The sequence below is a fragment of the Thermobia domestica genome, chromosome 9, assembly GCF_964235325.1.
Source record: "Thermobia domestica chromosome 9, izTheDome1.hap1.1, whole genome shotgun sequence".
In the NCBI taxonomy this organism is placed as follows: Eukaryota; Metazoa; Arthropoda; class Insecta; order Zygentoma; family Lepismatidae; genus Thermobia; species Thermobia domestica.
Genome location: NC_137462.1, coordinates 24,440,024 through 24,465,216, shown reverse-complemented (window position 1 = coordinate 24,465,216; position 25,193 = coordinate 24,440,024). Strand labels below are relative to the sequence as shown.

Here is a 25,193-nt window from a genome sequence, read left to right as displayed (position 1 = left end):
ATGAAAGTATGATTTATTCTATCGTGTGTTGAAGCATTCCCGTGATACACTTGTTTATCGAGATAAACTGACGCATATTTATAATAATGATAAAATAAGTTTTCCACTTAACTCTTTACTGTGTCCTGTATTGAATATTCTAAACTGTTTCGGAGTTCCTGCTACCTTCTTCATTAGAGTAATTTAACACGCAAATCATTTCACTTCTTACAATGTCATATTTACTCTAAACTGCACGTAAATAGTTAAAAGCTTCGGGCTACTCTGTAATTTTTTTTTTCAAGAAAAGGGGTTTTTGTTCCACGTTTTTTACGGCAATTAGTTTTTCATTGGAGACATGTTCAGGTGCAAACAATTGATATCCAAGATTTTTACCTTACCATTCTTAAGCTAGCCAGACGTTATTGTAAAGTGCACGATATTATTGTGAGAAGTGAAATGATTTTCTTATAAGTGACTGAACTCAATTGAAGAAGGACGCAGAGACTACTGAAACCGTTTAGAATGTTTAATACTAGACGTAGTAAAGGGCAAAGGCAAAATTCATTTTTATCATTATTTCCGTGAAATAGTTTACTCTCAAGATAAGGAATGGGAAAAACTGTTTTTTTATATATAAAACCGGAAACCGGTTTCTAGAAAACCGAAATCCGAAAAACCGACATTTCGGTTTTTCTCCAAAACTGGTTCGTTTTTTTTACCGAAACTAGTTTCGGTTTTCTCCAATATCCGGTTCGGTTTTCTCCAAAACCCGGTTCGGTTTCTCACTAGAGTAGAGTTTCATTGTTCTCCGTAAACCGAATCCGTTTACAACAAAAGCAGTTTTGTTTTTAAACATATTGGTTTTTAAGCATATCGGTTTCGGTTGCATTTCCTTTTTGTGAGAATTTACACAAGTTTTTGAGCTTCTTTGAAAGCTGAGTGAAAAACTGAACCGTTCTTTGGAGAAAACCGGAATCGATTTTGAAGAAACCTGAAACTGGATTCGGTGAAAAAAACCAAACAGGTTTTAGAGAAAACCGATAACCGGTTGTGGTGAAAAGCTTTCGGTGAAAACCGTTTTTTTTATTTTCAAAAACCGATTTCGGTTTTCCTGACCGGTTTTTGTACCCATCACTAATTCATTCACAGTGTACAGCAGAAAGGAAGAAATTACTTTAAGTCATATACTGCACTGTACAGTCACTAGAAAATAAAAGAGTAACTACGTACACACGGAATTTCTGTTCTTATTTACTTCGAAGTGAGTGACTAATTTAAATATACCTTACTATACGCAGCTTTGAGAATGCCATGTTTTCTTTAAGTTACAAAAAAAAAAAAAAAAAAAAAAAAAAAAAAAAAAAAAAAATAGGTATTCAAATACTTGGGTACATCAAAGTTATGGACAAAAGAAATTTTATAGGTAGTCACTCACTTTTGCTTGTAATTAATCATCTACAACACTTTTTATATTCTTTTTCAATACACATTACTTTCAGTTGACATAGTTTTCACTGCTGTTTCTATTATATGTTCTCAATAGGGTTGGTTAAGCCAGTAGACTCTCAGAGTGGTTATTCCTACGGTAACTGACAGTGTGACTCAACAATCTATCACTTGTATTTGGCATCTACAAGCTGGTCTTACCGTATACAACCATAATCTAATTCCACTCAATTCAAATATTTTCTTTTCTGTTAGAAAAACACACAATTATAACACGTAACAAATGATTTTCTTGCTAAAAAGCTTTAATTATGGTAGCAGCATGCTTGAAGGGGAATAGACTTAAATATAACAAATAGACGGCACCAAATTACATATTAGTCTCGTCCTTTGGCATAATCATAGAAATGGCCGGCAACTAGTAGGACGTGTTATAAACAAAGATCGAAGATTATAACATGCGAAGGTTAGCAAAGAGAAAATCGATTTTTTTTTCTCCTATGGTGCGCTGGAGTGGTTTATATATAAACCAACAAAACATTGTACTCACCATACTGTTCATTTTTTTCCCGCCGTCAACGGAGTGGTGACTACTTCTTTTTGTTGGTTAAGAAAAACACAAGTTTCACAGAACCACACATGCTAACATATCCATGCTTCTCCGCAAGTTCTTTACTAAATCTACTATTTTGTGTTTACAAGTGGATGACCAATGGATGGTATTTTAAGACTTATTTATTTTTTAATTGTACATTTGGAATCAATGTACAATTTTAACTCGTTCCAATATAAAATAGAATCAAATGATGGACAGGGTAAAAGCTTTATAATGGCATTTATAAATGCCACTTCTAAACTGACTTCTGCAGTAAATAACGGTGAAAGATAAATTCAAATCAACCTTCTTTGTGTTTTGCAATGCTTTGAGAAAATTTTACTGCAACATTTTTTAAGTTTTCAACACCCTGTGAAGATTTGAATGACGCTAAAAGCCAAGCGATTATTTTCATTGAGAAGTACCCAGTACTTGTATTTCAAAAAGTATTTACATTAATGCATATTAACCTGCTTATTCCTATACCTCAACAATCCTACTTTTAATACTTGAATAAAACGCTTAGATAATCTATCACGAATGTATGTTCCACATATTTAAACATAAATATCGTAACATGTCAATCAGCGATCACTGGAAATTCGTGTTAAATACTTGCTACAACGTGCATCCGTATATATACCTCTAATAATTATAAAATACAAACAAAAAACAAATGGGGAAATTCCTAAACTAAATTATGGCTGAACTAGAATATTAGGATTTACTTCACGCTTGAGCAGATTGCCTTCCGAGTCTTCTGCTACTAAAGTTAACGTGCCACAAGCAACTACCTCCCTGGTTTGATCCTTTGGAAGGCAGAAATCCTTCACTCCGCTGCCTTCGATGAACTCCCAGGATTTGAGCACCATTCCTCCTTGATCTCTCAGCTCAACTACTCGGATACCTGACGTAGACACTACAGTATGCCTAATAATAATAATAATAATAATACAATATTACTACTGTAGTGGAAAAATAGAAAAGTGCTCCACTTATTTCAACAGAAATTTAAGAAGTACAGAAACTATACTGACACAAGTTCACTATTCAGCTAAGGATATGGTTATACCGAAATTTTCCTATTCCATCTTTCCCTTTTTCTCCTTCAACGGGATGAAAAAATCAAAATGAACACATTGTTTTGTACGAAACCTCCTGATACCATATCCTAAATAAAGCTTCATATTTCTTTCCATTTTCACAAAACAAACTTGTTTGTCTTATATAGTGGACGATCTAACGTGCAGCGCGCTGATTGGCTACTCTCTCTCTATCATACACACACAGCAGTTCTGATTGCTCAGTGACGTTTAACACAGGGTTGAAAGTTCTCTTTACTGCAAATGAGATCTTGCTGTCTGAGCCACAGAGAACTCTTTGAACACTTTTGCTTCCAAACCTGATTTCCCTCTGAGTGAGGAAAATTGATCGCTAAACTCGGTATAAACACACTGTTCTACGAGGGATGATTCGAGATAGGAAAAATAAACGGGAAAAATTAAACACGAAAATTTCGCTATAACCGTACTCTAAGTATCCAGGTAAGAATCCAATCGCAGACGTTTCAGTGATAAATTTTCGTCACCATCATCACTGTATATTTTCTTGAAAACTCACGTTGCTCGTGGAACTACATTTTTTTTTTTTTTTTAAATCTTCTGTAGCAATAATGGTTGTGGTTTAGTAAACCGTTGCACTTGAATATTCTTTATTCATTATGTTGTCTTTATTCTTGGGGTCAGCTCTTTACGGATGGTTTTCTTTTAACAGGTTCATATTTCGTAGACCAGCTTCTGATCTCGTATTACCCTAAACTGGATTTTTGTATACAAACACACATTTAATTATTCAAAGTACGTCCCTGACAATATAACATTATTAAAAAATACTCTAAACCCAGTCTAACATACTAATGACATCAACAAATGTATTATTCTACGATTTATTCTAAAAACTTACAAACAGACAGTGGCGTATTTAAGGGGGGCTTCCGGCCTTAATCCCTCCGGAATTTTATTTACTATTTTAAAGTAAATGAAATATCTTGCAGAATTTTCACATTTCCAGGAATAAAGTTATCAAAATCCCCTCCGAAACAAAATCGTTAATACGCCACTGCAAACAGAGAATACCATATATTGTTCCCCTTTGAAACTACTTTAACTATTACTTTTATTTTTAATTTTTTCAACGGATAGGGCTATGTGGAAACTTTTCATACCTGCTGTCATCAAATTTTATCGCTCCTTGAAAACTCTGCTGCGAGTTGGTAGAATTAAACCACCTGAAAATTTAAACGTAATTAGTAAGTTCCCTCAGAACGGAAAACAAGCTGAAATCTAATTTTAAGCAATGATTTATCACATTTAAGTAATACTACAAGGAATATAGTATTTTCTTTTTTCTTCTTTATACAGGGTGTTTCGAACAGAATGACCTGATTTTAAAAGTTTATATGTATTGATAAAAACATACAAAAATGGGATAAATTGCAAAATACTCACAAAATTTTCAAGTTTTAGCTATGCTATTATAAATGCTCGATGTGTCCATCACCAGCAACATGAATAATATCTAGACGATAGCTTAATTCCACTATTTCATCAGAAGTGCGAGACAGAACTGGACTCACCTTTGCACAAGCATCATGTCTCTTCAACCTGGCGATCACATTGACAAATGTTTTGGGGTGCAGGCGGATCAATGCCAAAACGCCGACGATAAACACGCTGGACCTGAAGTCACTAACTTAGTCTTTGCAAAATGCCTTCTGTTGAGCGGACGCCATCTTACTTCTGACTGACTGTGCAACCTGAGAAGACGCAATGACTGACATCTAACGACGATTTTCTGAAACCCTAGACCACGCCCATTCAAACAACACTCATTTTCTTGCTAGCACGTCCCATGTTCCGTAATTATTACCGTCCAAAAATCAGGTCATTCTTTTTGAAACACGGTGTACAATAAATTACGTTTCTTTGTGACACGTCGACTTAATAAGACAAATACAGACACTACCATGAAAATAAACTTAAATGTCATGCTGTCGTCTTAAACGCATACCATAATGCTTAAAATGTATCAGAACGTATCTAAATTACCTTTCCGCAAAATGAGTTTGGTACCAACATAAAAATTCCTGAGAGAGCATTATTTATTTTTTTATTTATGACTTCTTTTATGTGACCAGGTTAAAGCTTTACAGCCTTCGCCAAGAACTTAACTGCGTACGTACATGAGCTTCTATTGTTTTTAAAATACATGGAATACGCAAAGAATACAAAAGCTATAAAATGAAGGTATTTTAACCTTTATATTGTTCATATATGATAAGTAAGAAAATAGATAACTTTTATGAAAGAAAATACAAATTTCCACGGAGAGAGAACACAAGCTAGAGCCTTTCTATTTCAACTGTACCCCTGCTGGCGCTGCTGTCAATGTGTGTTTTCTCGTATCTTCCTCGAAAGAAGAGGGACAAGTTGTTGCGGCCGAAATCTTTCAGTAATGGGATGTGGGCAGGATTGCCACATTGAATTATTTCACGGGCTTCGCTGTGCACTGTCTTGCTAGCCATCTAAACAGCCTACAACCTTCACTCGCCAAGACCGCAGGACTGAATGACAAATTGAAAACATAGCCGAAGTTATTCACTTCTTCCCCCAAAGCAACGGGGAAGATTTCCACCGTAAGAAGATGGCGGAGATTAGGCCAAAGTATGTTTCACATATTTTCCGAGGGCACACTTGAAATAAAAAGGCTCTACAATAAAAATAACATGAAATTAGTTAGTTTATATCGCTATGTATAAACAATACAAAAAATAGACAAATACTTGCGCAGAAGCTACTGAGATGTATGTTCGGTTATCAGTAGTTAATATTCTGGTGAGATGAAGAATTTGAGGGGTACTATCTCATGAGCTACTCACATTTTGACTTTTATGTAGAACGAAATAATCGGATTTACGCTGTGTATTGGCTTATTGTGAAGTTTTTGGAGTACGAACCTGAGTTATGACTAAGCACAGAAACTCCAAACCTAGAGGTCTTGTCCCTCCTTGGGGAAAGCGTGATAAATATAAAAATCTAGGAGACACTATAACGCCACTTATTCAAAGCAAAATAAAGTTCTGTGATGAACCTCCAATTATATAAATATCGTCGTTACTTCAAAAGTCCTCAGTTTGTACTTTTTATATAAACAAGGCTACGAAAACCACACATTGAATTTAAACATTGCCTTTTTATTATGGCACTTAACAAATTAAGCAAATACACTTCTTAAAATTGTGGATGTAGTTCACAGCAGATGGTTCCGTAATTCTATATTATTTATCCTTCGTTGTCATGACAACTATTTTACATCGCCGAATTACTATTTTTAACAAAACAACAACGTATAAGAACTGAAAAAAAAATACATCTATATCCTTTTCTTTATATTCTTCTTCTTCCTTTCTTAAACAGTTTGTGCCTGATTTAAAAGTAAATTCTACCCACTAATACAAATAAAGATATAATAAAAGACATTGAAATACAAGTATCGTTGTACCAGGTACAGTGGTTCTATGTTACACGCATAGAAAAGAGAAACTTGTGCAAATTTTCTTCTGTCTGCTAATATCTGCCATGAGGTTTATTATAAAATGGTGTGAGATGGTACTGTACTTTAAACTGGAAACGAATTGCATACAAGTATTTTGCACTCTTCGCAAACGCTTTGAATGATTATCAGGGAAACAGAATAACGTGATTCACAATAGTCAATATACTAGTAGAAACACTAGCCTTTTGACGAGTTGAATGTTCAGAGGTATCTCAGAAAAGATGATTTCATGTATGCAAGGAATGAAATACCCTTTCACAGACTCCACTTATTTGATCTGACAAGGAGTGATTTTAATGTGACCACATTTTTGACACTTGCAGAGAATGCAATCACATTACTGTACATTGGGAACTGATAGAAGAAAAAGAATTCTTGGGAAACTCATTACCATACATTGAGATTTCGTTGTATTTAATTGTAATCTACGAACTGTAGACCAGTCACTGATATTTTTTTTGGTCGCTATTTATTTTTTAATCACATGTATAATATCTATCTGGGGAAAGAAGCATACACATTTGGTTTTCCTTAAAAATGTTTGACGAAAGAAGTGTCTTTATGCAGTGGTGCCCCCCCCCCCTAATATCCATGACGCACCCTTCCCTCAACTGTCTATCCGTAGGTGTTCTTCCATGAAAAAAATCTTTTAGATTAATTTTTACACCCCTCAAACATATTTATATAGATTTTTAACCCCCCAAATATTTCAATGACGCAGTTTGCGTTATAGCCCCCGCCTTGTGGACATCCCTGCTTTATGATTCTGTTTTATGTTGTGATAATAATATGTTAACCTCTATACCTTAATTGTTACTTTATATGATGCGCTTGGCATGCTTCACATTTATGTTCTTGTTTTATCATAAATATAATCCAAATGTATTGTATGTGCCAATGGTGTAAATGCCGATACCGATTATTACTGTTTGATAATATGCAAATTTTAACCTTTATATCCATTATACATCGCTCATTAAACAAAGAAGTTTCATTTCATAGTCTGAAATTACAGTATACTTCCAAACTACAAGAATTCAATATTCAAACTTGAAGCTTAGGATAATGACGATAGTTAATTTATATATTTATCAAGTATTACTTTACACTAAGCAAAACCTTGCAAATATGACACTAAAGGATGAAGTACATACATATAATACTAGATGGTGTAAGAAAATAGATGCAAATATGAAAATTGATGAAACCTTGCAAATATGACACTAAAGGATGAAGTACATACATATAATACTAGATGGTGTAAGAAAATAGATGCAAATATGAAAATTGATGAAACCTTGCAAATATGACACTAAAGGATGAAGTACATACATATAATACTAGATGGTGTAAGAAAATAGATGCAAATATGAAAATTGATGAAACCTTGCAAATATGACACTAAAGGATGAAGTACATACATATAATACTAGATGGTGTAAGAAAACTGATGCACCCTTTGCCATATTATCAAAAATCAAAAATAGTTATTTAGTCGTAGGAGCAAACCAGTTTAATAAATTAACAACCTATATACAGTAACTACCATTAAATATTTATAAAAAAAAAAGTTACACGATTAGTTAATAGCGAATCCATTTTACTCGATTCAAGAGTTCAGTGAAAATGAGGAAACTGTACCGTAATTTGCAGTATCCTTTTATTTAAAATATTATTACGTTATGTATTATAGTATTAGCCAGCAACTGATTACTTGTAAATTATGCTTATTTCTTTCTCTTTTATCTATATCTCATTTCGACGTTGTCTATTGCTTGTAAAGCTCAATGACAATAAAATACTCTATTCTATTCTATGCTATTCTATTCTACAACTACTGGATGCAATAGATTAATAAGATCAAAGATAGAACCTGTTCCTCGAAAGCTGAATCCATATCAAAAAGCCAATACTCGTTATGCTTTACTATTTTTCTTCTATGGCGATAAAAGTTGGAACTGGAAATCGGTAATTGGAACCACTTCCAGACTGAGTAATTGTTAACGGAGGAGATGGAACCTATTCTTGGGAAGCTGAATCAACTGCAAAAAACCTGCATCTCGATATCTCTTACCGTTTTTGATCTATGAATATCAGTACTGAAACCGGTAGTAGTAGAAAATAACAATCCCTCGTGGTTTCGGTAATGTGTTGCCGTTGTGACCATATGCTCCCTTGAGACACTGAATTGATAGTAAAAAAAAACGCTTGTCTCTGTCTAATATTAATTTTGTTCTCTGGCGATAAGTGTTGGAACTGGAAATTGCCAATTTATCCACTTCCGGTTTATTTATATTCTTGAACAATAAAACACTTAATCGCTACCATAAAATTAATAGGTACTGTATCTCGTATCCACAATTGGCCAGATGATGGAATCCACATGATTTCGAAATACTTCCAGCGATAAAATATATTAAATATACTTAATAATGGTTTGAAATTATATATATACATGTCGAAACTCGAGCGCGAACTCAAATCACAGACGTGAAAATCTAAGACCTTGCCTTCATCATCTATGGAATTTAAGTAGAATATCAGTTTATCACGGTTCGGTTATCACGATATCCAAAACCGTAAAATTCTTGGACTTTGTACTAAGAGAACTCTATGTTACATTTTTTAAAATTATTAAAATTAATGATTCGTATAGCTGGAAGTCCCCGACCGCTCAGGCATTTTTATTATCTTATCAGATTTGGTTCGTCGCTTCCACAAACTTTAGCAACATTGTTTTGGGCTGAGCATATACTTGAAATACTATCATTACTTACCTGTGATAATAGAGAATGACACCACAGCTCGTGGACCAAAAAGTCATATCATTTTCGTTGCTTCTGGCAGGGACGAACTTCCTGGCATTCTCATTCCTCATGGTGCTCGGAGAACCTCTTCCATTTGTGGAATCCATTTTCCTTCCGTTCGCCTTTGGTGAGGATGTTCTCTGTTCGTCTCTTGAGTCATTCGAAGAGCTTCTGCCAGATCGATTGCGACGACGCGTAATGGGTGACGACATGGTGTATGTGACATTCAGATCCACGGTAAAACACACTGTGGAATGTTGAGGTTCTGTCTTCGAACCACAGGACATTAAATTTTTATTCTTGTCCTGCGCTGAAGATAACGTAAATACAAGATCGACATTATCGAAGCCTCTGCTCATTAAACCCTCCTGAGTGTGACCAAGGTCGAAAGTATGGCCTAATTCATGGCATGTGGCTCCAAGTGTTGTGGCAAAACATCCACCAAACGTACCCCTGAAAAAGGACACAAGATATTACGAGTGTATTCAGAAACAAACGATTACTGAGCTTAATTTAGCCAAGATTTTTTTTAACTATACATATAATATATTACTTCACCAGAAATTAGCTATAATAATAATAATAAATATTCTAATAACGTTTCACTAAACAAGGATGGAAAAAATGGAAGAAATGTGGAAAATAAGAAACGACGCCATATTTGTTTCAATCCTTTCCCTCCCTATCTAATAAAGAATCAGCAATTAATTTATGTGTGTTTTATTGTGTTAAGTTTAGATCAGAAATTTATTTTTCCATGTCCGCTTCGAGGACTTGTGTATGTGTGTCTGTCGTGTTTTCTTCCTGTAGTTTATGGAACCCGGACGTTCAATGCCGCGTTTCCGAAAGCTCTCCATTGACTTCTGTCCTTAGTCAACTGGATCCAATTTCTACTTTGTTTCTTTATATCTGTGAAATCCATGTTAATATTGTCCTCCCATCTGCGCCTCGGTCTTCCTAATGGTCTTTTTCCGATTGGGCTTTCAGTTAAAACTTTGAAAGTGTTCCTACTTTCTTCCATTCTCGCTACATAACCTGCCCACCTGAACCTTCTAGATTCAAGGAACCTAAAATGTGTGGTAAACTGTATAAATTATGCAGTTCCTCGTCATGAATTTTCCGCCATTCTCCATTTCCGTTCCTCCTGGGTCCGGATATTCGTCTCATGACACTTATTCTTCAGTCTATGTTCTTCCCTCAGAGTAAGTGACCATGTTTCGCAATCATACACTACAACAGACAAGGCATGATTACCGGTTTAGATATATATACTTTAACCTTCAAATTCTTCGACAGAATTCGCGACGACAAAAGATTTTGAAGTGAATAATAACACAAACTTTCTGCTTTTAGTCGACATTTGATTTCTTTGTGGATGTGGTTTTGGTCTGTTAACATTGATCCTAGATATTTGAAAGTATTATTTGATATTTTAATGCATCCACAATTTGCAGTAGTATCATCCCGGTGAACTTCCATGTATATATATTTCTCTTATCCCGGTGAACTATATATATATATATATATAACTCTTGCTTACTCTCTAAACAACGTTCAGACAATAAAACGGCGCAGTCACCTCGACCATATATCGTCTATATATGAATTTAAAATTATTTTTAGTGTTATTAGTTGTATTAATGCGATGATGTATTGTAGTAACAATATAAGTCTTCTTGCTATTTGATGAAGGAATTAGCGAAAGTCTCAAGAAAGCGTAGTCTGCCATGAACGTAAGAGAGTTTCCGAACTTACACCTATAAAATACACGCTTCGGTACGGATAAGTAGCCCATAGCTACTGAAATCAGTCACAAAGATGACAGAATGAGCTCAGTTTGTTTCCTCATTCCCATTGTTACGCAGTGATGTCAGCTTAAAATTAGCTAGTTAAAATGCTCCACTTTATAGCACCTTCTTTAAGTTGAAATATTTTAGAGGGGAAAAAAGAAGTGTACAATAATCAAAATAAATTTGTTATAAAAAGTATTATAGTGTAAAAAAAAAAAAAAAAAAAAAAATCTTTTCACAAGCAGTTACTATCTTCAGGAATAAAAGGACACATTCGATCCAAAGGGTCAGTTACAACTAAACTAAGAAAAAAAAAAAAAAAAATGTTGTGGCGGGCAGACAAACCGTTGTCAGTAAATACAAGTATTAAGAATTTGAAGAGAGAAAATGTTGCGAATATTAATTACGTGGAAGCATATTTATTAGTTTTCTCTTCACGGTATATTGACTTTGTCTTCTGTGTTATAACTTTCATCTTGTTAATATTTCTATGTTTAATCCTAATTCAACTTTTCGCAGCCTAGTTCTCTCTTTCTACCAATGGAAATGGCAGTCGTTTCCACTTGGCCTGAGAATTTGGGAAAGAAAGAAAAGTGCTACGTTGGTATTGCATCAAATTACACATTAATAGAAGTGTAAATGTGCAACTGGACTGAAGATCGAATCCATATCTCAGTCGAGTCGCACTTTTTTAATCTAAAGGGCCAACCCGATTGCAATGATGTGAACAGACTTTGGGGGAGATGGCCGAAATTCAGCTCAAATGTAGAAGAGACTACGCAGATTCTATATTTCAAAAGCAAATTGTCCTACAATGGATGGAACATAGTCAAAAAGCACGAAACATGATCACTGTCAATGAAAAAACTGAAATCGTCTACATATCTCAAAAACTATAATACGGAGATGGCTAATTGAAAGCCTATCGCAAAGACATAATAAAAGCTTAAAAATTATGTATAGCACGTCAGGTAAATATGGATAAAACATTGTCAAAAGTCAAGTTGTTTGAGTAAAATCAATAATAATGATAAAGTATATGAATCTTCTGCGAACTAGTCGGTGGACCCACGCAGAAGTTACGTATCTCACATCTGGAATCTTCAGACTCAATTTAACACGCAACCTGATCACGTGACATAGATAGTCTGGTCCTTATGGCAAACTGGATGGGGACCCTTTCAATGAATTCGCATGACAAGGTTATGGTATATAACAGATTATTTATTATTATTTTTTTTTTACAATTTCTTATATAGTATATCAATATTAATTACTTAAATGAAATAAATTAATATTACTCAGCAATGACTTACTATTAAATGTATCTCGGTTTAAAAAAAAATACCAAACAGTTTCGACAAGGTCTTCTGTCTTCCTCAAAGGCATAAAAATCCCTACTGCAAATTCACATGACATCTCCTGACATTTGATACCATTCTGCACTATCAATGGTACTCAAATTACAAGACAGATAATATAGTAGGACATCGCTGAATATTAAATTTCATCTCAGATATATATCTCGTTAGGTTGGCTGATTTGAAGTTAACATCCCTTTTCAACATTGAGGCTGAATGAGACATGGATCTCCAGCTTAATATGGGATCCGAATCACATGTGCTTCCACTGAGAACCGAACTCCATGACTCTTGCACCGAAGATACGCATGCTACATATATAATCGCGAGGGACCTCTTGTGCCCTGTTTGCATTCTTGCATATTAACCTTGAACTTATTTATTTATTTACAATATTTGTTAGAACAAGCATAAGGTCAAATTTAGCGTTCAATTTTTACTAGTATTATTGAGAGCTCCTCGTGGCTAAGCGGTTATCGTACGTGCCTTTAGCGTGGGACGCCCGTGTTCGATTCCTGACGTGGTTCGGATCCCATGTTAAGCTGTAGGTCCACGTCTTATATAGCCTCGCTGCTGAAAGAAACGCTAAACTCAAAACTCAAAGTTGTATTATTAAACGTACATCATGTTAAAAATATACAAAATTTGTTAAGTTTCTACCATTACAGCATAATATTATGTGTTATGATGATATAAAGTAAACAAATACAATTAAAGAAATGAAGATTAACCTTGTGTGTGTTATTTACTTTCCTTTTGTACCCGATATTTCGCTTTTATTTACCACTTAAGCCTATGTTCTACGAAAATGTCCTGAATTTCCTCTTTGTTACATAAAGTATTTCTTGTTCTTCATATCGGTAACTAAGAATTCAGCTCTATTCCTAAACTTGTAAAAATTCAAGATACTGATGACAGCAAGCCGTGTATATATTAAAAAACACACACTCAAAAACCACTGCCATTAGCTATTGAGAATGTCCGCTATTTTTGAATTTTGTAATTTTAATGCTGTCAATTATCAAAATTTCAGATTATATAAAGCTTGTCAAACAAAACATTAATTTCAAATTTTCCGGAAAATCTCGTTATCAAGAGGACTTTCTGTTAGGAATTTCGGCCCTGGACAAGGCTTTTAGTCGTAAAACCAAAGCAAAATATTGGATGGGAAAGGAAAATAAATAATACACACAAGTTTAGGATTTATTTCTTTAATTATAAGTGCATAAAACATGAAATCCATAACATACTAAATAAATATAATTATTCTTAGCTAATATGATATACGTTATACACATTTATCATACAAAAGTTACGTTGGATCCATGTAGAAAATACTCTCCTACACAACGTTAGGTATATTGTTTTAGAAAAGCAAAGAAAATAAATTAAGAATGCAGTTACCTTATTTTCCTTTTCGATGCCAAAATTGGGAATGAAACTACTAAGATCCGACAACAATACACTTCAATGTCTTAGAAGACGGAAACTTTATGTAATTGTAATAGTGAATTTATATTTTAAATTCATATCATGAAAAGAAGATGAAATAGTAGGAAAGAGAAGAAAGAGGAACATTAATTACCAATTAACATTTAAGAAGAGGTATTTATTAAAGAACTCATAGATTTTCTTTCTTATATATACATATATATAGATGGTGTTAAAAAATTCGATAATATTTTACGAATAGACTCCTCACATCAAAATAGTTTCGTAGTTACAGGGCGTCGAAAACTTGAAAACATGAACTTTAAAGGTCCATAGTTCCACTACTATAGGACTGATCGAAGTCGGGTCAAGACGTCGCTGGGGAACTAGTGTATGAACTGTCCAAATATCCATCTTTCAGAACCTCCGGTACTTGCGGAATCATTTTTAGGAAGAACTTAATCACTCTCCACAGCTACCTCTCTGAAAGTTGGTGTGTAAGTACTGGAGCATTCTTAAACGTTGATATTTGGATAATTCACATTGCAGTTCCTCAGTGATGTCCTGACCCAACCACGATAGTTCCCATTGTAGAGGAGCTACGAACTTTCCAAAGTTGTTTCACGTTTTCGGCACCCTATATGTCCGAAATTATCCACTTTTCAGCACAGGTTTATATGAGCTTTTTATTATTTTGATGTCAGGAATTCGTTCCCAAAAAACTGTGACACACTTTTGTAACACCCTGTATATATATAAAAATTATTAAAGAAAAATGAAATGAAGTTTTACGTCCCACGGTTATGCCGGTTAGGCTAAAGGAGACTGTGATAATGAGAGCTAAGTGAAATGGTGGAATGAAGAAAGTGGAAGGAAACGGGAGAATCCTGAGAAAACCCACGAGCACGGTGTTTGTCCACCACAAAGTTCACACGGCGCGGGCTGAATTATTAAAGAATGATTTGAGAACACACCAATTACATCAACTAACTATTGTCTACTTGCGTTTGGTAACTAGCTTGGTAGTTACGTTTTAAGATTCCTTATACCAATTATATTTTTCAGAAGACTGAATATGGTAAAGAATTCTGAACAATAGTCCCTACATTACACATGAGTCTGTAAAATTTATAGTAATTTACATGGGCTATGTTCTGTCATACTAAATCCTCTACTCTTCCGAAATACGTTTGGTGGAGTATATTGGGTAAGTATTAGTTCAATGTTCGAGTTAGCATGAAAGAGTGACAACATTTATTAATGCAAAAATACTAAAAGAAAAAAAAGAAAATCAAGGAGCTCTACTGAACCGGCCGGGACAATTTTTCCACCCGTGAATCCGAACAACCCTGACTCGAGCTACAAGTTCGAAAAAGGTGAGGTCCACCGAAAATCTTGTTCAAAAAAGATCAATAATTTTTCAATGTATGTTCAATGTTACAAAGGAAAAATTACCTGAAACAGCTGTCATCCATGAGCTTTTGCTGATCAATTTTAGTTGTGTCCAAAAACCTTGGTACTATTTCTTCTACACTTGTGGGCCACGTATGAAGACAAGCAGAACCAAATATTGCAAGGCCTCCTCCACCCAAGGCAACGTGAGCCTGTGTATTCATTAATACCTCGTCGTGAGACGCTGGTCCCTGTAGATTCCCTCCTGTATACCTTGTGCACGACAGAAAGGCCAGGAATTTTCTGGTGCTGGCACCAAGAGGCGAGCTCATCAACTCACGACCAAAATGCTCCCACAGTTCCCCAGAACTCATCGAGTATGCTTTCTCGACAGGCAATTTACTGTAAAATACTTTACAGGGTTCCTCATTGGGATGAATATCTGCATCCAACTGAAATGACTTTCTCCCTAAGCCTAAATCATACAATTTCTCCGCCATTAGGCACTGAACCATTTTTGCTCCCAGTGCAATCCTCTGACATGCACTTTGAATAGAATTATCCTCTTCTGGTGGCGCTTGGAATTTCCCATTATGACCATCACATATTATATACAAAGGCGTCACACAATAAGGGGAATTATTTCTTGGTGCATAGTTAATATTAAAGTCAACACAAGACCCACAGTATTTCAGGACCAATCGATTCTCTCCTTGGTGAAGAACTGTAATACACTTAAACTGTGAGTCCACAACAAACCATTCCGTAATACGTTCAGCGTTATTTAGATCGAAGTGATGCAAATTTATCTTTGGATTTTCTTTGGAGACTTTACAAGTCCCTGGAGTCTGAGTCTCTATGTGTCCTTTGATTAAAACAAGCGAATAACACAAGGTTTCTCCATTTTGTAAATTAGACACAGTAATTACGTGGTTATCCGCAGAACAAACTTCAAGTTTTGGCTGCATATTCGTTTACATTCAAACCTGTAATGCAAGATAACAAAAGAAATTAACAGTAGATACATTTGTTACTTCACAAGTTACTTATAAATATTCAGAACCTTTGAATTTTAGGAAAACTCAAAGTCGCACATGAATTGAAAGTTTATGAAACGCTCCTAACAAAATAGTAAAATAAACTAAATAAATTGCATTTCTCTAACACAACTTTGACATATACCTAGCAGACAGCATCGCCATTTTGGACTGAGTGAACTTTTCGTATTTTGCGTCCTCCAATGAAACACCAAGGAATGGGACCTACTATTAATATGGGCTCCGAACCACGACCAGGACTTAAATCTGGTGCAGCTGGTGGATGTATAGACCATCATGCAAGATCAAACTTTGTGCTATTGACCGTTCTTCACCACACCATATCGCCTCCTAGAGAGAGCTGGATTACAGAACCACGACATTGACCTCGGCTTTGCATCAGCATTTGAATCTGAATTTCGGTTTTATTTTCACATCAAACTCATGATCTCTACTAACCGGTAACCAGAGGTTGTCAGAGAAGATATTATATATATCTGGGGACAATTTGAATCAATTGCTAGAAACCAAATAATCATCGTTATTTGGTGACCTTTGACTGACCAGAGGAAGGATCGATCTCCAGACCAGTTGCCTGGGACCATCGACGGTTGTTACCCTTCCGGAGGACATCGACTGCCAGGAGGACATTACACACCATTCCAACGCAATTAGGAAAAACAGCATTCATTATAAAATTATTACTGCAACTCAAACATAAGACGGTGCACAACTGTAAAATTCTTTGCAAACAATAGATCGAGAGCGTCAGCGTCTGTCTACCTTTTCCCTTATCAGTCATGCCCTAGTTCTTTATATTGTTCATCACTTTTCTGTTTACCTATCGTCACTATTTCTTTCTGTTATTTTTTTCCGCTAAGCTAAGTGGTCCTATATTCCTGTATGGCATCAGCTTCAATACTTTCGGGTTTTCTGTGACGACGTCACAACGTCACAGGACCACTCGGTTATAGTACATAGTATCTTTTCCATTACCTAGAAAATTGATCTACCGTCATCCCCATGATAATCTAATACGCTCTTATTTTTATATATTTGAAATTGTTTGTTTTAATTTCAGTAATCTCAACTAACTGAGATTACCAAGGTATATCAGATGCTCTCAGTGAGCCTGATTTAAGGTGCAATAACGGCATTCAGCCCGTACTTGGTTATCTTTATTTTAACCTATTAGTTGTACTTCCTTTAACGTTACATGGTCGAAGATGCTTTGGGTTAAGATACTCTCTGGTACCTCTTGTTTATTTATGTTAGTTTAACGTGTGATAGCAACTCCCACCCGTATTTGGTATGCAACACAATAATCGGCATAACTTAACAGGGATATAGAAAACAAGAATCTGAGGCCTCACACTGGACGCTTGATTACTTAAATCCAGCTTGTGTCCATCTTAACCGAATTGCTATCTGCAAATACATTTAACTATTTTCTTTTTTTTTAACCTGTTAACAATGAAGTCTTTTCGTTCCTCTCATAATCTATAAACCTACAAATATTTTTTCACTTTCTGTATAAAACGGTCAGATGGTAATACAGTGAAACCTCTCTAAAGCGGACAGCCGTGGGGAATCAAAAATTGTCCGCTATAGAGAGGTGTCCGTCTTAGAGAGGTTTCGATATTTTCTTACGTAAATTAGTAAGTAAGGTGATATGTAATTACAAACTATTGAAGGTAATTTATCAAACCGTTCTATGACTGTGGGCATGTCGACATCTGCGGATTCTCCACAAATCGCTTTGAAAGAAATTTTGTGTCTAATCCGAAACTTCTCTAACCACTCGTTCGAGACCTTGAAATCTGAAACATTCGTTTCTGTTGCTATCTCCTTAGCATCGACCCTAACACAGATTTTTTTTTTTTCATTCCGCACTCTATAAAAACATTCACTTGCACACCAATTTTGTTCAAAGCAATGAGACACTATTTTCATTGTCATTTTCACACCACAACTTTATTAACTTGTCTTGGTTTTATATTATCTGAGGTGCTTGTGTTTTACCGATGCAAAAATTTTCAGCTATCCTTCGCACAGTATTCTTCGAAAATTCAATCAAATCGATTTTAACATTAGATCTTCTCGTGGCATTTCGAAAGCTCACAACAACTTACACCTTATTGCTTATTCGATGCAGAATGACCTAAAAAGATTTCTGTCTACAAATAGAGGCACTAAGACAATATGCGAATACGCGGACAAAAAATACCAAACATGTCTTCTGTTTGATTCCAGCGGAACAGTAGAATGACGTGTCGCCCAAATGGCAGGCAACTGTCAATCACTTTTGATTCTAAAACAGGTTGGATGGGAGTGGAATGCGCGCAAAGGATAAGGGAGTGTTGTTAAACAAAGACGCTTCATTTGAGTTTCTGAACAGCCAGTTGACGAGGAAAAATGTTATTACAATGCTTCCTTGGTGATACATGTATGCATTTCTGAAAATGCATTTTTTCTGTACTTTTCAACTTGTTTCTAAAGAAAGCGTCCGTAATATGGAGGTAAATAATACCTATAAGAGACAGAAAAGACTGTCCATGTCCGTACTAGAGAGTGTCCGCTTTAGAGAGGTTTGTCAACATGTTTTTTTCCTATTACAGTGTTTGGGGATTACAAAATATGTCCGTTATGAGAGGTGTCCGCTTTACAGAGGTGTCCGTTAGTAGAGGTTTCACTGTATTGGTACTAGTAAAACTGAGAAATTTTAACAAAACTGAGAAATTTTAATAAAACTGAGAAATTTTAATAAAACTGAGAAATTTTAACAAAACTGAGAAATTTTAATAAAACTGAGAGATTTTAATAAAACTGAGTAATTTTAACAAAACTGAGAAATTTTAATAAAACTGAGATATTTTAATAAAACTGAGAAATTTTAATAAAACTGAGAGATTTTAATAAAACTGAGAAATTTTAATAAAACAGAAATTTTAACAAAATTGAGAAATTTTAATAAAACTGAGAAATTTTAATAAAACTGAGATATTTTAATAAAACTGAGAAATTTTAACAAAACTGAGAAATTTTAATAAAACTGAGAAATTTTAATAAAACAGAAATTTTAACAAAACTGAGAAATTTTAATAAAGCTGAGAAATTTTAATAAAACAGAAATTTTAACAAAACGGCTGAACAACGAATTGATATACAGATAAGTAGCCTTGTCTGTCTGTAGTGCTAACGAGAAAGGCTTCCCAACTACAAAATGAGTTTAGAAAAATCTAGAAAGTGGATTTATTTAGTAGAAACCTAAAAGATGTGAATTTTTCGAAGTTGTAGCTGCTAATGAAGATAAATAATTTTCAGCGCAATAACGATTTGATATCTACGAGAACTCCTTCGTGGCTAAGCGGTCAGCGTACGCGCCTTTGGCATGGGAGACCCGGGTTCGATTCCCGGCGGGAGCTCATGTGGTTCGGATTCCATGTTAATCAGTAGGTCCACGTCTCATATAGCCTCGCTGCTGAACGGGACGTTAAACTCAAAATCATCATCATCATTGATATCTACGACTCGAGTTATGATCAATAATAAAGATTTGAGGACAGTAAATCCAAGTTTTTTTTTTTTTAAAAAAGATAGTTGCAACCATTTCTAAATACACCTAAACAACTAATGAGAGTATTTGATAATGTAGCTCCAGTATATCTTGTGCGTGAGGTCCACGGTTCGTTCGCAGGTCATGTGAGGTAGTGCTGTGCTGAACATCATATCCGTGGGTTTTCCTGTTTCCTCTCACATTCTCATTCCATTTCATAATCGATTGGTTTTCATTATTTATCCGTCTTCTTTGGCCTCAAAGGCATAACTGTGGAACGTAATATATTTATGTATGTACTGTACGTATGTATATATGTATATTTTACTTCAGTGTGTCTACGGAAAAAATGAAATGAAATCTTTTGAGTTTTACGTCCCACGGTTATGCCGGTTAGGCTAAAGGAGACGGTGATAATGAGAGATGAGTGAAATGGTGGAATGAAGAAAGTGGGAGGAAACGGGAGTACCCCGAGAAAACCCACGAGCACGGTGTTTGTCCACCACAAAGTTCACTTGGCGGGGGCTGGGATCGAACCCGGGACCCCAAGCACCAGAGGTGAACGCTCTACCACTGAGCCACCGCGCCCCCTACGGAAAAAATGAAATGAAATCTTTAAGTTCATACGTCCCATGATTATGCCGGCCAGGCTAAAGGAGACGGTGATGATGAGAAATGAATCAAATGATGGAATGAAGAAAGTGGTAGGAAACGAGAGAACCCCGAGAAAACCCACGCACATGGTGTTTGTCCACCACAAAGTTCGTTTGGTGCGAGGTGGGATCGAATAAAGGACCCCATGCACCAGAGGTGAACGCTCTACCACTGAGCCACCACAACCCCCAGGTGTCTACTGGAACTGACTTACATATTTCCAATATCCTGCTAGAAGCATTTCTAGTTTACTACGCTGAACTGAAGAAAAAGGTGAGTACCACATACGACTGTGTGTTGTGATATACAACAGGATGTGAAATATATAGAAAATGCAAAGTGTTCTTGAATATTCTAATACAAACAATGCACAGAAATTAGTAGGTTAAAATCGAAACACAAACACAAAAGTAAGTGTTCTCTGTACGTTATCTTTTACAGAATACCTGTCGTAATGCACACTCAACTTTCTTTTGTGTTGGACTCCACTCACCCCTCCCAACTAATTCTTTCCTCACCTGCTTCACAGTATTACATACATTCAGACTTTCGTTTTCACATTTGCATTGCATTTGATACAGAAACACTGTTAAATAGAAGATCAATTAATTACGGGTGAGGTTAGAGGAAGAGTTTACATTTTTTTGCATTAATCTCTATATTTCAGTGAATACATTAGCTAGAATGTGCACCTAACTAAGCTATATCCTCATTTTTATATTAGATAAACCTTCTTATCAAAAATATACTGTTTACTAGTACAATATTAAAAAAAAAAGTGCTACATTTAAAAGAATAAGTGCGATATTGTGATAATTAATGCTACAAAATATAAAATTGTTGCGAAAAACTTCCGTCTCTACCTATAATGTATGAAGTCCCTTTCTTATACACACGCTTACTTTATAGTGTTATTTACCTTCTTAACATAATTACAAATTTGTCGCTTGCACGACAGTTTCTTTAGACATTAGCTACTTTCTTCTAAAGTATTAGACTTTACCCGTAAAATTTACATTTTTAAGTTGGGCTATTTATAATCTGTACTCTCGTTTCGGGTTAAGTGCTGTATCGCCGCACCAACTTTGAGAAATTTACCAGATGAATTGGAGAATTTATTTAGCTTTTTGAGGAAGAGTAAATGAAAGGAGGAGAATAGCTGAAGTTAAGAAAATGGTTGTTGTTGTTGGTTGTTTTCGATGTAACCGGCACTACACGTGGAAGCGGAAGGGACTATTTGGAGGAGAGGTACATTTCTTATGATTTACTGCTGAGAAAGACAGTATGGAAATGATGCGTAAATGAACAAGACTGTGACATATCGCGTTTGAATTTTATCGAGTTATACAAAAATAACTAGTGTCAGTCATTGAAACTGTGTGAAAGCATGGTCTACTAAACAGGCGAACAGTAAGAAGAGAAACGCCTAACCTAATTTAGTATATTTTAGTATTCTTTTGGACGGCATTTAGCATTTACCCCAAAGTTGTGCAACACATAAGTCATCCATTTTATGCCATATAAAGTGTTTTTCCAATATCCTCATTTATGCGTATACCCACCGCCGCTGACGCGCCTGTTCCATGCGGACGTACCCCTCGCTAACGGCTCGATCCCCCTGCTGCGCTCCTGCCCGAATTCGGTTAGATAACATTCGTGCTTTTTAGAGGCCACCTACCACTAGTTGGTTCGTGTTTTATGCACTAGTTTTTGACATACGTCCACACTGTATTTCAAACGATAATCAGAACCAAGTGCGCCAGAGTCACAACCTAGTATTTTGGGGGGAAACTAAATAATATTCCTTTTTTGCCTATGTTTAGTAAAAAGCGACCAGCTCCTTTTTCTAAAAGGTGTTGCAATTTTGGTGATTTCTGTTCACATTAGGTTAAGTCAGTTTATGTTAGTGTAGGGGTCCAGCATAATTTTCCAAAAAATAATAGAATTTCGCTTATTTCTACTAATATAAAGTTAGTTTAGGTTAGTTCAGCTTCGCTTAGGTTAGATTTGGTTACGTCTAAGTACTTGCATCATCCATTTCTCCTGTAAATTTTCTGCTTTTTTACGTGCTTCTGGACCCTTTCTGCAATACATTTTTTTTTTCGATTTTCGTGTGGTCCGGCGATACAGCACTTATGCCCTTGTTTCAGTTAAATATACTTAATAAAAATAAACCTGACAGCCCTTATATACGATAAATGAAAAAGATGTATGAATGAGAACGTTTAACTCACGGAAGTGACAGAACATTATTATTATTAGAAACCGTCTTCCTGACAGTAAATCCTGATACTATGATAAACTCATGTTGGTAACCCGAATTCATTATTTTCCACGATAAACTGAAGAAAACGCTACTGACACTTCTCATTATTTATGTTTAGAAAGTTACGTATCTACATGTCGAGTTAATTTGTATAAATCGCTCAATATGTCAATTAAATATTTGAAATTCTCTTATTTTATTTAAAAATTAAACCTCCACACGGCAACGCCCCTAAAACTCGCCAACCTTCATTCAATTTTTCGTGTCTCGACATCTCGTGTTTGTTATTGATTGCTCTCTGCAGTGCAGTGCTTTAGCGTATTGACAGCCGGTTTTTGACCTGACAGAAACATACGTCTGCTGTTTGTAATAAAACCAGATGATACACCATTCCAAAAATTAACTAAATTATTCCTCAGCTCGAATGCTATCTTCAAACGTTTACAGTGCTCATAATCTATCATAATTGTATAAGAAATGTCAAAATCATACCTCTCTCCGCTGTTCACAACTCACGAAGCTCGTGTTGACATTTGCTATTTTACCGACATCTGATAGTCTGCTTTGGAAACAACGTGATTGCTGCTCTTATGTTTGTAAACAAGAAGGTGTTTACATGCGCAGAATGTGAAATGAAATTATCAGATCTTGTAAAATTAGCATATCTAAAGTTAAAACTCTGAATGTACTTTAAAATATTCTTACTGTTCTATTAAAAGATTCAAAACTATTTTCTCCCTCGAATATAGTAAGAACACACAATTATTGGTTTTTCTTTAACGACATGCGCTATACCGGAAGAAGTCAATAAACATTTTTAGGTTTCTCGTGCATGTCTTACTATCAGGCTAACACTAAATAATAGATAAGAGAAGAGAAACACGTATCTTTATATCAAAATCTAAATAAAAAATATTGAAATATTCGGATACAAATTATGTGGTTAAAATCTTAAAATAAATACAAAATTTGCATTTTTACTATCTACCTATATATATACTTTTTTTTTTCTTTACAAACACGAGATGATTTACTGTAAGTCCCATGTCCTTACATCGGAAGGGGATATGGGGTCAAACAACCAAAGAATATATTAGGTTAATCTTTACTCTCTCTCTTTCTCTCTAACTCTATTATGTAATGCCCACACGTTTGTACGAAGGATTCATGAAAAATTCGTAGCCAAACCCAAAAGAAATGCGGGTAAAATGATTAAATTGTACAGTTTTAAAGAACATATCTCTGTATGTGCAAATACAAATGCAAATACAATACAAAATTAATAACGAAAATCGTATCATGTTTTTCAGATCCCTGAAGTGATCATGTGTGCCCATCCAGCGAATTTCACGAACTCGAGATCAGACCTGTCATCAAATTTTTGTTCCAGCAAGGAGTTACTAAGCAAATTCATGAGAAAATCAGTAAAACACTACGGGATTCCAGGCTCGGACTGACCAGAACAGGAGGGCAGGGATTCCTACTGGTGCCCTCTCAAAATATAGAAAATGAATATTGAATAACATGGAAAGTAAGATAAAACATGTCTGCTGTGTTGAAACATAGTTACTCGTAGTAGTTAGTTCTGTTCCCAGAGTTCGGTGGCTCCCAGCATTTAATGTAGTCTTGAGATCCCATTATTGGAATGAAACTAATATTATTATAAAGTCCTATTTGGGACCCTTTGCTTGTGACCTAGTAAGAATATATTTCAACAATATGAAGAATGACCCCAGCATCATATTGTCTAAATGTGTATTGGGGTCCCATGAATGCCGAAATGAGACTGACTTTAATAAAGATCTGGTGGAGCCCTCTGTTAGTCACTTGACAAGTTACTGGAACACCATAAAAAAACAGAACAGGTCCCCAGCCTAGGGCCCCACAAAAATTAAGATAATGAAACTTAGTATAGTTTTTGAGGCTCCTACATGCTATATGGGAAGGGAATATGGGGTCCTTGAAGTGAGGCTCCTGCCGGGGCCCTATACCGCCCAGTCCGAGATTGCGGGATTCCCCTCCGTCATATACAGTGGTAAAGGAGTGGGTGTCATAGTTTAAACGTGGGAATTTCTCAGGAGATGAAGTGCAAGAAGACCAAAAAACAGTGACTGTCCCCGAAATCGTGGATGAAGTTTATGACATTACTCTTGAAAATAGCAAAATGTGTGGCAGAGATTGCATTTCTCGGGAATGTGCATGTGCAAGCTTTTTGCAAAATAGCTTCTCAGAAATCTGTCAACAGATCAAACGCATGAAAGG

General features: G+C 35.4%; 1 protein-coding gene across 1 annotated transcript; it reads right to left on the bottom strand.

The window, feature by feature from the left end:
• Positions 1–1,358: 1,358 nt before the first annotated feature.
• On the bottom strand, positions 1,359–23,536 carry LOC145694471 (uncharacterized). Its single transcript, XM_081770765.1, has 5 exons — positions 23,424–23,536; positions 15,482–16,404; positions 9,415–9,897; positions 4,248–4,310; positions 1,359–2,953 (listed from the first exon to the last, which is right to left on the bottom strand). Exons 2-5 carry the CDS (start codon positions 16,384–16,386, stop codon positions 2,722–2,724), a joined length of 1,683 nt encoding a protein of 560 aa, XP_081626891.1. The 5' UTR covers positions 16,387–16,404; positions 23,424–23,536; the 3' UTR covers positions 1,359–2,721.
• Between the last annotated feature and the right edge of the window lie 1,657 nt (positions 23,537–25,193).